Source organism: Anomalospiza imberbis, chromosome 3, assembly GCF_031753505.1.
Source record: "Anomalospiza imberbis isolate Cuckoo-Finch-1a 21T00152 chromosome 3, ASM3175350v1, whole genome shotgun sequence".
In the NCBI taxonomy this organism is placed as follows: domain Eukaryota; kingdom Metazoa; phylum Chordata; class Aves; order Passeriformes; family Viduidae; genus Anomalospiza; species Anomalospiza imberbis.
In genome coordinates, this window is record NC_089683.1 from 61,614,010 (window position 1) to 61,628,087 (window position 14,078).

General features: G+C 37.7%; 1 protein-coding gene across 6 annotated transcripts in view; it reads left to right on the plus strand.

Annotated features, from left to right (window-relative positions):
* Positions 1-14,078, plus strand: part of TULP4 (TUB like protein 4) — a 144,450-nt gene that overhangs the window by 81,735 nt on the left and 48,637 nt on the right. For all 6 annotated transcript variants that reach the window (XM_068184688.1, XM_068184689.1, XM_068184692.1 and 3 more), the window contains exon 3: positions 13,849-13,977. In XM_068184688.1, the coding sequence (XP_068040789.1) occupies positions 13,849-13,977 (129 nt within the window). The remainder of the gene's footprint in view (positions 1-13,848; positions 13,978-14,078) is intronic.

Genomic DNA, 14,078 nt, shown 5'->3' on the forward strand with positions numbered 1-14,078 from the left:
GCATATCCAGCTTCCAGCTGAAGCTCTGGGACAGTGGGTGATGGAGGAAGCTAGTAGGTGAGAGCTGTGGCTGCGGGATCTCTGTGCTTTGCTATTTGGGGATGCTTAGCTGGAGCCTTCTCAGCTCAGCTTCATCTCTTGCCCTGTGCTAGCTGAGCTTGGTCATGAGTCAGCTTTCTGAAATTCCTTCCCTCCTGCATCTAAATGTTGAAGTACTTGATAGTCCCTGAAGTATCCTTGAGTCCAATACAGAGTACTCTTTGGTACTGCATAAAGAACTTGGTGAAAGCCACTCTGTTGGATCTAGGGTCCCAGTGTTGATTCCGTGCTTTTAATCTGTGGCTTTAGCACTCCATCTCCCTGTTTTTGGAGAGAGGGAGACTGCCTGATTTCTGTTCTGATATGATGCACTCAGAACCACCTATACAATTAGTCTCCCTCCCAAGACCATTAGCTTCTTGATATGAACAAACAATTTCCAAGTAGAGCTGTTTGATCATCATGCTAGTGATGTCACTGCTCTAATTATTAAAGTTTCTCAGAAAGTTAATGTTTCCTGGGCTGTTTCACTCTGTTGCTCTGTAGGAAATGTTGCGCTCTGGAAATGTAGGCAGACTAACGTTTCAAAGTGTAACAAGAGCAAACACAGAGCAAAACTTACAGGAATGAATGATTGCTTGCAGACTTGAAAATAGCTATCATACCATCTAGACAGCCATCCTCTATGCCCCCAGACTACAGACACACACAAAAATGTGATTTAATCACAGTTATAGAAAGACACTGATCATTCCTCTTTACCCTCCTGCATTGAATAGGACTGTTCTATATGCTATATAGAATAGGACTTTTTCTTTATCACATACTTATCCTGAAATAATGTCTTTAGTCCATGTATGTGCAACACTTCAACACTGAAATGTGTTTTAAAGTCATACTGTTCTGTAAGAACATTAGAAAATTAAAGTAATTTATGTTCATTAATAAACCACAATAATTTTCCTTAACTCTCAGTTAATGAATAAGAAAACAGTGTTTTAATAAGAGAACCACTGAACTGCAATAACCACATTAGTTAAAAAAATTCCCTGCAATATACCTTTTTACAATATGTGAAAGTTTGTATGAAGTGTTTCCAAAGGTTGGCTTCATTCCACCTTTTCTTTTAGAAGACCATCCAACTATTCCATTCATTGCTGAAAGCTTTACTTGATATTTAACCTAAAATACAGTTTCCTGAATATCATCCTATTTCTTACAGTAACATTTAATAATATCTTGCCTTCCTTGTTTTTTCATGTCATTCCAGTACTTGCTGACCCTTTGCATGACTACTTTGCCAGTATGCGTTCTTTTATTTTATTCTTTACCTCTAATACAATATCTCAAAACTTGGATTGCTTTCCATGCTTTAAAACTCTTTGAAGAAGGATAAAACTTACTTTAAAATCTGTAAATCATAAAGAAATGGAAATTATGCATAGAATGAAGGCAAGCGTTTTCTCCAGCCCTGTCTGAAGTAATGCTGTAGATAAGGGGTCAGTGTTTTCTCCTTTTGAGTTTGAATTCATTGGACTGTGACAGTCAAAGAGACTTGTTGGCAATGCTTTTCCTAAAGCGCCCAGGATGCCATTGGCCTTCTTTGCCACCACGACCCACTGCTGGCTCATGGACAGCTTGTTGTCCACCAGGACCCCCAGGTCCTTCTCTGCAGAGCTGCTTCCCAGCAGGTCAGCCTCCAGTCTGTGCTGGTGCCTGAGGTTATCCTTCCCAAGGGGCAGGACCCTACATTTTCCTTTGCTGAACTTCAGGCAGCTCTTCTCTGCCCCCTCTCCTGCCAGTCAAGGTCCTTCTGAAGGGCTGCACAGCCCTCTGGGCTATCAGCCACTCCTCCCAGCTTTGAGTGTCAGTGAAATCTCCAAAGAGACATCTGTTCCTTCAAGTCATTCATGAACAAGTTAAACAACACTGGGCCCAGTATTGAACCTTGGGGGACACCACTAGTGGCAAGCAACCAACTAGACCCCATGCCACTAATTATGACCCTAACAATGTATTTTAAACATTAGATATTCCATGTGCTCATTGACATGCAAGTGACTTGAGATAGAAAACATCTGCTCATTTTGCCTAGTGAAATGTTCTTAAGGATTTTACTGAGGGAAAGAAAAAACCAGAAATGTTATACTTACTGCTTTTCCGCTCTCTTTTTTTTTTTTTTTTGAGTGAAGCAAAGAATAAACTAGACTATAAAAATTACTTTCAAGTGATGCAGTGCATATAAGCTAGCTGGCTCAGGCTCTTGGATACAGATCAGACAACTTCCATCTCTAATCTGTGGTTCATATACTGGTTGAGTTGTTAAGGGTGAATACTGTTGCTCATCGGTCTCTGCAAGTCAGTTTTACCTCAGTTCCTTGAAAACTGCTTTCTGAACCACTAGTAACCAATACATTTGTTAATATTTGCATTAGATGAGGTGTAATATTGTCCTTAGTTAGATATGTGTTACCTATTACCCTTCCTGCCAGCACTCTGATAGTTTCATGGTGACCCTTATAGCCCAGGGATTACGTTCCCAACCTATAGTTCGCCCCTCTTGAGGCAAATACAGTCATTTTACAGTTCTGTAGAGCAAACCTTCCCTACAGAGCTTCTCTAGCCTGGTTTTTGCTTTGTTTTCAAGCCTGAAAACTCCAAAGGCTTGATCATAACATGTGCAGTTCCAACAACATGGGGGTCAATTTTACTTGAGACTTCTGTGTGCCACAGTGTAAAGAACAATAGCAGTGATTTGTGCTTTCTGGGGTTGTCCACTTTGCCTGTTACTATCCTTCTGTCCAAGTAACTAATTTAACCCTGTATTTATAGCTCCCTTGTGTTCTCTGGAAAGTCAGGCAAGTGATATTATTTGTCACTTGGCCAACTGCATCATGATACAGTTTTTATTTCATGAAGAAATAGTAAATGTAGATAAAACTTCATAAGAGAGGTTAGCTCTGAAAACAGTCTGTGCAGAACTGCAGGCCAGCCAAAGCAAGGATAGCATTTTGAAAATCTGCTATTTGGCATTTCTTAGAGTATGGCATTTCTTTATCTGGTATTCACATTGTCAGAAGTTCATATCATATTATTGCAAATTAAGTGGGCCAGTGTGTCTCAAGCCTGAATCAGAGCTTCCACAGGGGTAATATATGTATGTATATATTAACAAAATAATTCTTGGTAGGTATCTGTTGTCTTATTTATTCTAATATGCTACGCTGAATTTCTTGCATTTAAATATTGGGATTTTTAGTTATTGTGTTGTTAATTTAGTTCTCCTCTTTATACCTTTCTGTCCTGAGAGGTGCAGTGCTGAGTGGCTGTTCTGCCCTTTCTACATTCCCTGTTTTACAGACTGCTCCCTCCCTTACATTGTCCTTCTTGAAAGTAGACGGTATTTCATTTTCCACTTTGTTTTCTATGTCCATCTCAGCAATTATACAGTCCCTTCAACAGCTGTCCTAAATGCCACTAGCTGAACATTGTATGAGTGACCCCACTGGGGCAGCCAGCAGATGGGGTTCAGGTGGTGGCCTTGTGCTGGAAGTCAAAGCAGGTGTCCTACCTTTGCAAAATAACATGGTGGAATTTCCTCAATCTCACAAAAGGATTTGGGATGCGTGGTCTCCATGAGTCACACAAAGACAGTCCAGGGAGTCCAATAAAAATGTATATAATTGCTTTCTTTTCTCAGTATCTGTGACTCATTTAATGTCACCAGTATTCCTCAGGTGGCCAGAAATGTTCTATAATGGCATGTAACTCACACAGAGGTCATGTTGGAGGGCTTGATGATTGGGATAACAATAGCTGGGTATTTCAGATAGCAAAGTAGTCTCACTTCAGCAGTGAAGTGCCCAGCTGTACCATCTGTCTCAAATCCACCTTATAACTCAGCTTAATTACATTAGTGCACAGCTGTTGTCACCTGGGAGATCATAATAGATTTGAAGAGCTGATCTGTGCTTCTGCTGAAGTTTGGTTTTTTTTTTTTTTAGTTCCTTGTGTTTGAAAAAAATAATTAGGGGTTAAAGTATTGTAGCTCTTGGAGAAATAATCATGCTTGGACAACACTCTCTGACATGTGAATTTTAAGGTCTTTTCTGTTTACATTGCTGACAAAAATCAAGTTTTTACTTTATCTCTTAGGAGTGAAGTTCATCTCCTTAGAGAGGGTTTGCACAAATTTTGTGCTGCAGTCAGGTTCTATCTAAGGCTTGTTTGGTGGACCTTTACAGTGATTTCATCTAAGCAAGTTCAAGCTAAATTATAGTCTAACCTGTAAAATCATGAAGAGAGTCACTAATCAACTTCTGATTATAAAATGTCCACCACAAATGCTAATGATGATGTTCAGAAACCTGAAATAATGTTACTTAATTGTTGTGCTGTATGATTTTGACTATCTGATGAGCAAAAAATGATCTGTCATCTTGGTATGTTTGAGATAGACAGACTTAGTTTATTTGATAGGGGCAGTTCCTTTGTGTGTAGTCATGAAACACCATTATTTTTCTGGCACTTCTCAGAATAGACTCCAGAAAGTGAAGAACTTGTGTTACCTCTTTCCTCTTGTTAACTAGCACAGTTTATATAACAGATTATATTACATTTTTAAGAGTTTTCTTTTAAAATTTCCTAGTAGAGTTTTTTTTCTTTCCTGAATAATTTTTGTGGTTAATATATATGTGGCATGTAGTTATAAAATTATATTTCACTATTATATGAACACTTGACCAGGAATTTTTAGCCCCCGAATTGGGAAGATTGACTATAAGAAGAGTGTGTCTCTCATAGTCACTTCACTGGCTTTTTCCAGCAATTGCCCTGGGGATATTCCTGAACAAGACACCATTTACAAGGTGGGAAGATAGTACAGGAGTTCCTAAGTAGCTGCTAGAAAGTAGCTGTCAGAAAGTTGAGTTGAGCTAGTTGATTCTGAGTTGGAATGGTTTTCAATAGTGTTTATTGTTAACCTGTTTCCTCTGTTCTGTTTTCTTGTTGGTTTCTTTTTCCTTAAATTTTTGGGGTTTTTTTTTAGGGGATGGATATTTGGATATTTTTAAAAGGAAGAGAGACAAGAAAAGCCATAGATTCTTTTACAAGATTTCTATATCTCTGCATCCAATATTTTTCTCTATTTTTAGCCAGGTAAAAAAAATATAGTAAGTATTTTAAATCTGCTTTATGCTTGGGGTGTTTTGGTTGGATTTTTCCTTCCCTCAAAACTTCTAACAAAGATGTGCATGGACTCTGAATTCATATAGCACTGATGAGGCATTGGTGAATGTCAGTGAGTGTTATTTTTGTTCTTAAAGCATGAGGTTAATTTACAATGAGCTTCTCATACTCCGTCCAAAAGTGAATGTAAATGTGGAGGTTTTTGAAATGGTCCTGATTTATACCATCTGTAATGTAATTTTGTCAGATGTTAGTTAAATGAGCATTAGACTCATGTACTTTTAATTTTGTGTAGACTAAATAACAGAGATTTTAAATCTACTGTTTTTTTTTTCTTGTGGGAAAACACTCCACCATAGATGCTCAAACCCAAGGAACTTCCAGCTCAGCACAGTTATTGCATGTGTCTTATTTTAACAGGAATGAACCTTTCCTAATGGTGCTTGTTAGCGGTTTGCTAAAAAGATGGCGAACTATATTGTTCTTGATCTTTTGATCTTATAGCAAAATGGTTGTTCATCTTTAGCTAGAATAATTGTCTCTGCTCTCTTTATTACCGTGTTTTATCTGTTTGGAAACTACAACAAAGCGAAATCTTTTTCTTACAGAGGAAGGTGATGAAAGTACTATTTTATCCTTTGCTCATCCTTCCCAACATTCAGTTTTGATTTATTTTTATTTAACTTGGACTTGCTCTTGCATTTATAGGGTGTATGTATGGGCAATTAAACAGACATATCTTACAGCCTACGTACAGGGCGACCATTGACAAGAGACAGTGGTAGTAATGTGCATGCTATAAAGGAATTTGCCTCAATGGAACTGAGTGTGGCATAACTTTAAAATTATTTTTCTTTGGAAACAGCTGTCTTTTCTGTGAAAGAGCTTTTGGGACTTGAGAATCCTTGTGAAGGGAAGGGAGTCAAAAGCACACCATAGACCTTCTCACTGTCACACTGTTGTCTGCAAGATGGGAGAAGAGCAGCCCTCCACCAATTTCCCTTTCAAGAATGTAATAGTGTGCAGCTATCTTGTGCATATGGGTGATTAATTTTTTATGACTTAATTATTTTCCTTCAGATTATAGCCAACTATTTTCTTTAATAGCCTTTGAAGGAATAGTTAACAAACTTACTCAACTGAGAACCACTAGTTAGATACCAACATCTTCTCCCCCATGTTAGATTCATATCACATGTTATTTTTCTCACATTCAACTTTCTGTTCTGACCTGTCAAATCTTCTGCTGCCCAAACATATGTATAGGATATACTTTGGATACAGCTAATTTCTGTTGGTGTGGGGTTTTTTTTAATGTCTCACAAAACTGTGGTTCTCTGAAGTCACAATTAAATGTGGTGAGTCCAAAGTGAAAAGAGTAGTTCCTTTAGAACTGTGATCCACTTCATTCATAGGAGCATTATACTTCTTGTTTGGTACCTGTGAGGAGTCTTGGGCATGTTTTCCTCTGAAGTAGGCGATAACGTAACACATTCTGTGTTCTGTGAACAAATAAAATGGTTATGTGGCAAATCCTTGGGACTAATAGACATTGAGGAGGTTGTATTTCTTAAAATGAAGTGTATCACTTCAGGAGACTTGTAAAGCTTCAGAGCCTTTCTGAGTCTTCTTCTTGGCAGTTTACTATCAAGGCCCATAAATGTATTCAGTGAGATGTTGACAGTCTAGGTATTTTTAAGACAACATCTTACACTAAAGGCATTCCTTCCTCAAAGCAGTTCTCAAAAGATTTTTTTTTTTTTTTGCCATTGTCTATTTGCCAAAATAATTTCCTCAAGCTTTTCAAGATCAGAGTGGCATCCATTGGGGATTTGATGTCAACCGTATGATACCTTTCAAAAATAGGTATATATGGTGGGTTGGATGCTAACCTCAAGACACCTTTTAAAAATAGGTGTGTTTGTCGTTCATCTGCAAAGCAAATAAACAAGATTTGCTGGGAAACATCAACGTTCTTCCCAACAGGTGAGCAACCACGCTGTTACTTGCAGAGGCTACCAGCCACTCACACACAGAGTAAGTGAGCACAGGGGAATGGATACCTCCCCTGCACATACTCAGAGGGTTGCTGCTGGTGAGCTGCACTGCTCCTACCTGGCCACTTCTCTTTCTGCAGCTGCACAGGTGATCCAAGTCTTTGTCAGCCTGGTGTGGCCCTGAGCATTATGAAAACAAACACTAAGGAGAAAGGGGGGAAAAATTAGAGCAAGTGCATCCAACAAAATGGCACAGAGCTTCTGATGTATCCTTACATTGTACTTAACTTCAGAGCTTTACCTGAGTTGTTTGAGTTAGGGACTGGGAGTAGGATTTCACAGGAAAGCCACAGAGAAGTCTGTGGTCAAAAGTAGGTACAGGGTTAGATCTGGTCCTTTCATCTCAGTTAAGGTCAGCACTTTCTTGCTGGTCCAGCCTTACCTCTGATTTCATTTAGCACAAGGCTAAGTCCCCAGGTGACATGCTTAGCTTACTGACAATGTTATACCATGAAATCAGATTGTAAGCTTAAAAAAAAATTGAAACTCCTTTTCAAAGCGAGATGACAGCAGCTGTGGAATAATACACCTCTTTCAATGAAAATGTAGGATCCTGGGATAAAGGGTGTACTAGTGGCAGTGGAAAGCTGTGCCCATGGCAGCAGCCAAACCCCCAGGGGCTGTGAGCAGCTGCTGTGCCCTTGGCACAGGGCACCACTGACCAAAGCTTATCCTGAGGTGTGGATAGGGATATTATATGACATCTGTCTCTCAGGTATCTGGAGGCTGCTCCAGCCCTTGTAGGAGAGCTCACTTTTATTGTTTAGTCTAGAGAAACATGAAGAATTTGGAATTTTGGTGTTTTCTGTCTCCTAGAACTTCTTTGCCATTCATTTACGCTCTCTGTAACCTGCAGCCCCTGTTGTGAGTTGGCAGTTTTTCTCGAGAAATGTAAATGCCATTACAGATTTGCCATTTTTCGCTGCAGCATGATGTTTGTTATTAATAGTAGTACTTTCTTCTTAGTAATAATGATTCCTTGATGGGTATCATACCTAGGAAGGTGACAGCTCCATATGCAAATGAGGCACTTCCATCCGGTTGTAATGTCACTGGAAACAAAAAGAGCTCTGCAGGTGTGGGAGAGATAGGGAGTGTATCATTAGAGAATGCAATAGAAGAGAAGGAGGATCGGAAAGATGGGTGATGCCAGCTTGCTGTCTACCACATCTGCTGCTTTTTTGTCTGGTATTATTAGTAGGAGAAATAGTTGCTTGATGCTCTTTGTGTGATTGGATTAGTTTGAATGGAGAGAATTATTCTGACATTACTGTAATGGCACGAAATAAAGGTCATAAGGGAAGGAGAAAGTAAGCAATTGCAATTGTAAACAATCTGCAGTGTGAGAAATTAGGAGAGAGAAAACTTAGATAACCTTTATTCTAAAAAGTACTAATATTTAAAAGACAGTTAAATGTTTCATTGAACTAAACATATGTAGAACCATTTAGAGCTAAATACTGGTTATAGGTAAAGTATAGTGAGAAGCAATAGCTCATTAACTACAACTCTACTGCTTATTCTGGGTGCCTGTTCCAACTTTCAAATTATATTTTAGTTACAAAAATCCACTTCAGTTAACTAATTTCAGTTAGTTAACTAGTGAATGTACAAAGCTGGCACAGGTTCCTCAGGGACTGATAGGGATGTATATTCATGCACATACCCATGTTATATGTATGTAATGTATATACACATATGTGTATACATGTGTAGCTGTATCTCTCTGTACAATGGAGGGAGAAGCACTGAAATACACTAGCATGTAAAGGTGATTTCTCTGGTTCTTGTACTTCAGTGTTCCATTTCTGTTCCCACTCCACAACTATCTTTTTTCTTTGATAGATATACTTACAGATTTTTTCAGCTCTGTGGCCATTAATAAACTGTAATGTGTGCCACTGTGTTGCACCTACTGTATGCACATATTTATCCTTAGTTGTAACCATGAGTAAAAATCAATGTATTTATTAGGGAGTTGTATAACAGGACTACTTGATAAAGCAAATAGGTGATGCTCAGTGACTCCGGTAGATTGTCCAATCCTTTTTCTCAGTGATTTTTTCAACTTTTATATGTTCCTTTAAAAAGTTGAGTACTTTCCTAAAAGCTTAGGATTGGAAGAGCCTTTGGATAGACTGAGTTCTGTACTCTGCTGCTGTAGGCAATAGCCTGATCTCCTTTGTGATTCTATCCTGGGAACAGTTAGGTCTCGTGCTGTCACTGCTTGGAAGGTGGAACTATTTCAATAACTTTCACTAGCATTAGAAATATAGTATGATTTATCTGGAGAGAGAAAGGCCAGCTATTCCATATGCTCAGTGGAGTTATAATGCATCACATCCTGTGCACCATGCAAAGATGTCAACTTCACTTGTAATTGCAGAAATGCTCATGCCAGTTACAGGAATGTGGCTCTTCAGGTGTAGCAAATTGGACAGTAATCAAACACTGTCATGGAGTATTCTCTGCTCTCTATTGCTGTGGCAGTCCATCTGCAAGCACATGTCCATAGCATATGTGAAAATGAATGCTGGAGAAGACCTCTATCTTTAGAGCATATGCTTCTCCCCAGGAAAATGGATAGAGGATCAGAGATTTAAAAAATGAGTCACTGTGACTCACTACAGTATATCCATAATAAAATCTATCTAAATTTGGTAAGGAACTCTAGGAACTAATTGCCCTAGTTACTTACCCCTTTTATTTTTTTGTAGATGTTTGTCCCTTGCTTCTCTAGCAATTATGTACTGTATGTACAGAAATAAGATTTCAGTAATGACTGTTGTGTGGTATTCTAGATTAAGGACTTCTGCTCTTGCAAAAATGATTGGTGTAATATTTTCAATTATCTCCTTCAAAAACCATAATGAAATTAGGAATAACAAAAGCTCTCCAAATGCTTTGGATTTTAGTGGACTTGTATTGTGTTAGAAAACATGAAAAAACTATTAAAAATGTCAATAGCATGTAGTAAATTTAGATTATCAAATGTGGTTTCTCTTGGGAAGAGATCATGTTTACTGTAACTCACACATTTTTTTGCTACTCCGAAATTGCAGTTACTCAAAATTTCTTGTCTAAAATCTTAACTAGATAATAACATTGTTAGCAGCATTAAAATATGCAGTCAGTTCTTGGGTAGAGTGTCTAGCACATTTAGGATTAATTTAATTCCTAAACATCAAGTTGGCAATTAAACCAGAGGTGTTGAAGGTCCTGAATGCTGAACTTTTAAAACACATTTTTTACCACTATTCCTTGTATAAAAAGGAGCTCAAAGAAAACGTAAGACTGACTCAAAAGTTCACAGCTTTGTGGAAACCATCCTGTTTAGGGGCAAATTGTTGGCCTTTACATTGTGCTTAATAAATATCTCAGGCCAAGTTTTATTAATGAGAGATCCTATCCTGTGTAAGAGAGTGGTTTAGAAGCTGATCAATACCTGTGATACATTTTTTTCCAAGAGTAGAACGACCAAAATTTGTATTTTTTATAGAATTAAAAAACCCCACAACCAACCAACACACAAACAAAAATAATTAGACAATATAGAAAGGCTGTGTGGACCACAAATGGTCCACAGACAACTTACTTTTGTGTACCAGCATTCTCGCTCTTTTGAGTACAACACAAAACAGTTCAGACGTTCAATACCTGTGTGAAGATGCTAAGTAGAAAGCAGAGGACCATAAAGGCAGAAGTAAAAATGGGTCCTCTGTGACTTGAAGCTGTTAGTGGAAGTAATGATATCTTTGCATTTATGGGTTAGCAGTAAAATTCCTCTTTGTAGAGGGGTAATTCAAGCTTATGCGTTATTTAAGTGTGCTATCAATGGGACATGTTTTCATATGCTTTACATTTGAGCCAACATAAAAGCCAAAAGTCATCTTAATACTTAAGGCAATCCTTCCTTTCTATATCTCTTCTTCAGCATGCTAAATGTCTAAAATGAAATTGGAAATACTCAAAGCAGTTGTGGACTCAACACCTGTAGTCAGATGTTAAAGGTAAATTACAGCATCATCTTTAAAATGACCTCGTAAAATAACATTTGCTCTGTGTTTAAATGAGTTGAATTTTCAAATTACAAATTTGCTTCCTTATGAGGCTGTTATCAGAAGGCATAGAAAAATCATTGTCTCGCTTTCATTTCTCATTATAAAGCAATAAGTTTATTTTGGAAGTTACTAATTTGTATCTAATTGAGATGGATGGAGGCTCTACTTAATCTTGTTTACATTCAAATGTAGTCTTGGATGTTTTATCAAGTCTAAACAGAAGACAGGTTGTACAGAATCTGAATGAAAATTTTCAACTTTTAACAAGATTTCTATTTAAAATAGAAAAGAAAGAAAACACAACAAAGTAACTGTTGTCACTTTGCCCATAATTCACATTACAAAATCAACTTGTGTGTCTAATCTATAAAATGGTGTGTTTATCTCAAATCTTTGCCAGACTGAGCAGAGCAATTTTAAGACAGGTAGTAGCATTCTTAATGGTGTGAGCTAAAGCATTCATGTTATTTGAACAACTAGTACTCTTTCTTTTCCTAAATTTTGTCTAGCAATTCATTCTGGTATGATGCAGACTTCATTTGGTATGATCTGTGAAACATGAGCAGTGTCTAAGTGTTTAAAGATTGATATTTTAGGGGTGATCCACTCTTTAATGGTCATCATTACCCTCAGCAGTTCCCAGCTTTTAAAGATGAAGATTTTTTCAATGTTATCCTTGATTTTTTCTTCACTTCTTTCATAATACTGCTAGGTGTTACTGGCAAGTACACTTACTTCATTGTTGCATTTTGCCTCAGAGTGAATGAAATTATGGCTTTGTGCATTTGATTTATACCAAAATAAAAGCAACATTTTGACAAATCTGTGCTATTCTTGTTTAGGTGGAAGGGACAGAGTGAAATCTCCAACAAAATGCATCTGCTTGCATTGCTATAATGGAATATTTTATTTACTGCTCTTCCAACATAAGATTTTTTAAAAAAGCTGATATAATCCATCTAGGGGCATTGTATAATTTGCCCAACTGGAAACAGGACTGGTGACTTAGAGTGCAGCTGCAAGGTTATATTAAGTAGAAGCCAGTGTTTTTCTGCAAAATCTCAAATGGGATTCTTCTAAGCTGTGTAACAACAGAGAGGTGATTTGTCATACTTGCTTCTCCCCATAAGCTTTACATATGAACGAAGAAATGGTTTTCCTGTGGTTGTTTAATGGTTCAAGGGTTGGTGCTTCAGGCTGGCGAGCTCCACTGATAGACATGTTCTTAAGCTGTGACCTTGACACTCTGAGTAAGTGTAAGATCATCCCTCAGCTGTCAAGTTTAGGTTTTAGGTATACATATTTATATCCTAAATAGTTCTGGAAACGACTGCTGTTTCTTTGTGAAGTGGGAAGGGTCTGTCTACTCAGGACTCATCTTGGGACTGGAATCTTTATGACGATCAGTCTATCTCTGTAAACAGCAAAATGTATTTCATGGAAAATTTTGCCTGCTGCTTTTAGAAGATTAATTATCTATTTAGTTTTATGAAAAAGTGTTATTACAGCTGGATGTTTATTAAGTAGTTGAAATAACACTCTACTAATTGAGTATTTAATATATGTTTACTTTGTTTGCATACTCTCTGTCTCAGTAAAATAGCTGGGGGGGAGTTTACTTGTGTGTGAATGTAAGTGTCCCATATATATCTGCATATTTTTGAAATAAAACTAATTTGGAAAATAATTTTTTTGAGAAAAAACTAATTTGGAAAAAAATGTTTTTTAAGAAAAAGTCACCAACAGAAGGTAAATGGTTTTATTGCTAATTGTTGCTTCAGGCACTAGGATGACATGCTTTTTTCAGTTTTATACTGAGGTCTCGAGGGATACTGTATTTGTTAAATTGGGATTAATTAAAAATGAGAGAGCAATTTGATTGGTTTAGACTCGATTAGATTCTCCAGAAAACCTCAGATAGCTCTAATGTGGAGAGAAGAATCTAAAACTGCTTTGTATTCCTTCTGCACTCAGTAGCAAAGCAACTTTCCTATGAAATTTCTATTTTTTAATAATTTGAGACTCTCAGGTGTTGTTTTGAATATGAGTATTCAATCTGTGTATTTAAACTGTGTGCAGAGCAGGCCACTTTATTTGAAGCCAGCAAGAGGTGATGATTTGATGAAGGGTCTGACAGTCTCTGAAATTACAGTGGGGGAATCATTTGAGGGAGTGTTGGATAATCTGTGCAGGGCTTCCTGTTTGCAGCTTCTATAATGGAGTCCTGTGTTCCAGTGTTCCATGTGATTTTATTGAAAGTGTGCAGTGCCTTCCAAAAAGGTCTGACAGTGAGAGATTGTGCATTTCTTGACAACTGTGGCAAAACGATTCCAGCTGTTCTTGAGAGGCGCCTGATGCTGGGCCGAAAATTGCTATTTTGTGCATCTTTAGGGTTTAAATGCGATGATATTTATTTGGCAGTGTTGTTTAACTGTTTCTTGTTAAATAGCTGTTAACACAACATGCAGTTTCAGTAATGCTGTTTTTGTTTGTAATCTTTTAAGGTCGTGCTGGTGAGATGGAATGAACCATTCCAGAAATTAGCAACCTGCGATGCAGATGGAGGAATATTTGTTTGGATACAATATGAAGGCAGATGGTCTGTGGAGCTCGTGAACGATCGTGGGGCACAGGTTGGTATGCATGTTTTCTCTGCAGTCAAGAGTGACCAGGTCCTGAGAGGCCAAATGAAGAGGACAAGGAATGAGACTTTTTACCTTTCAAAAAGCCCAGG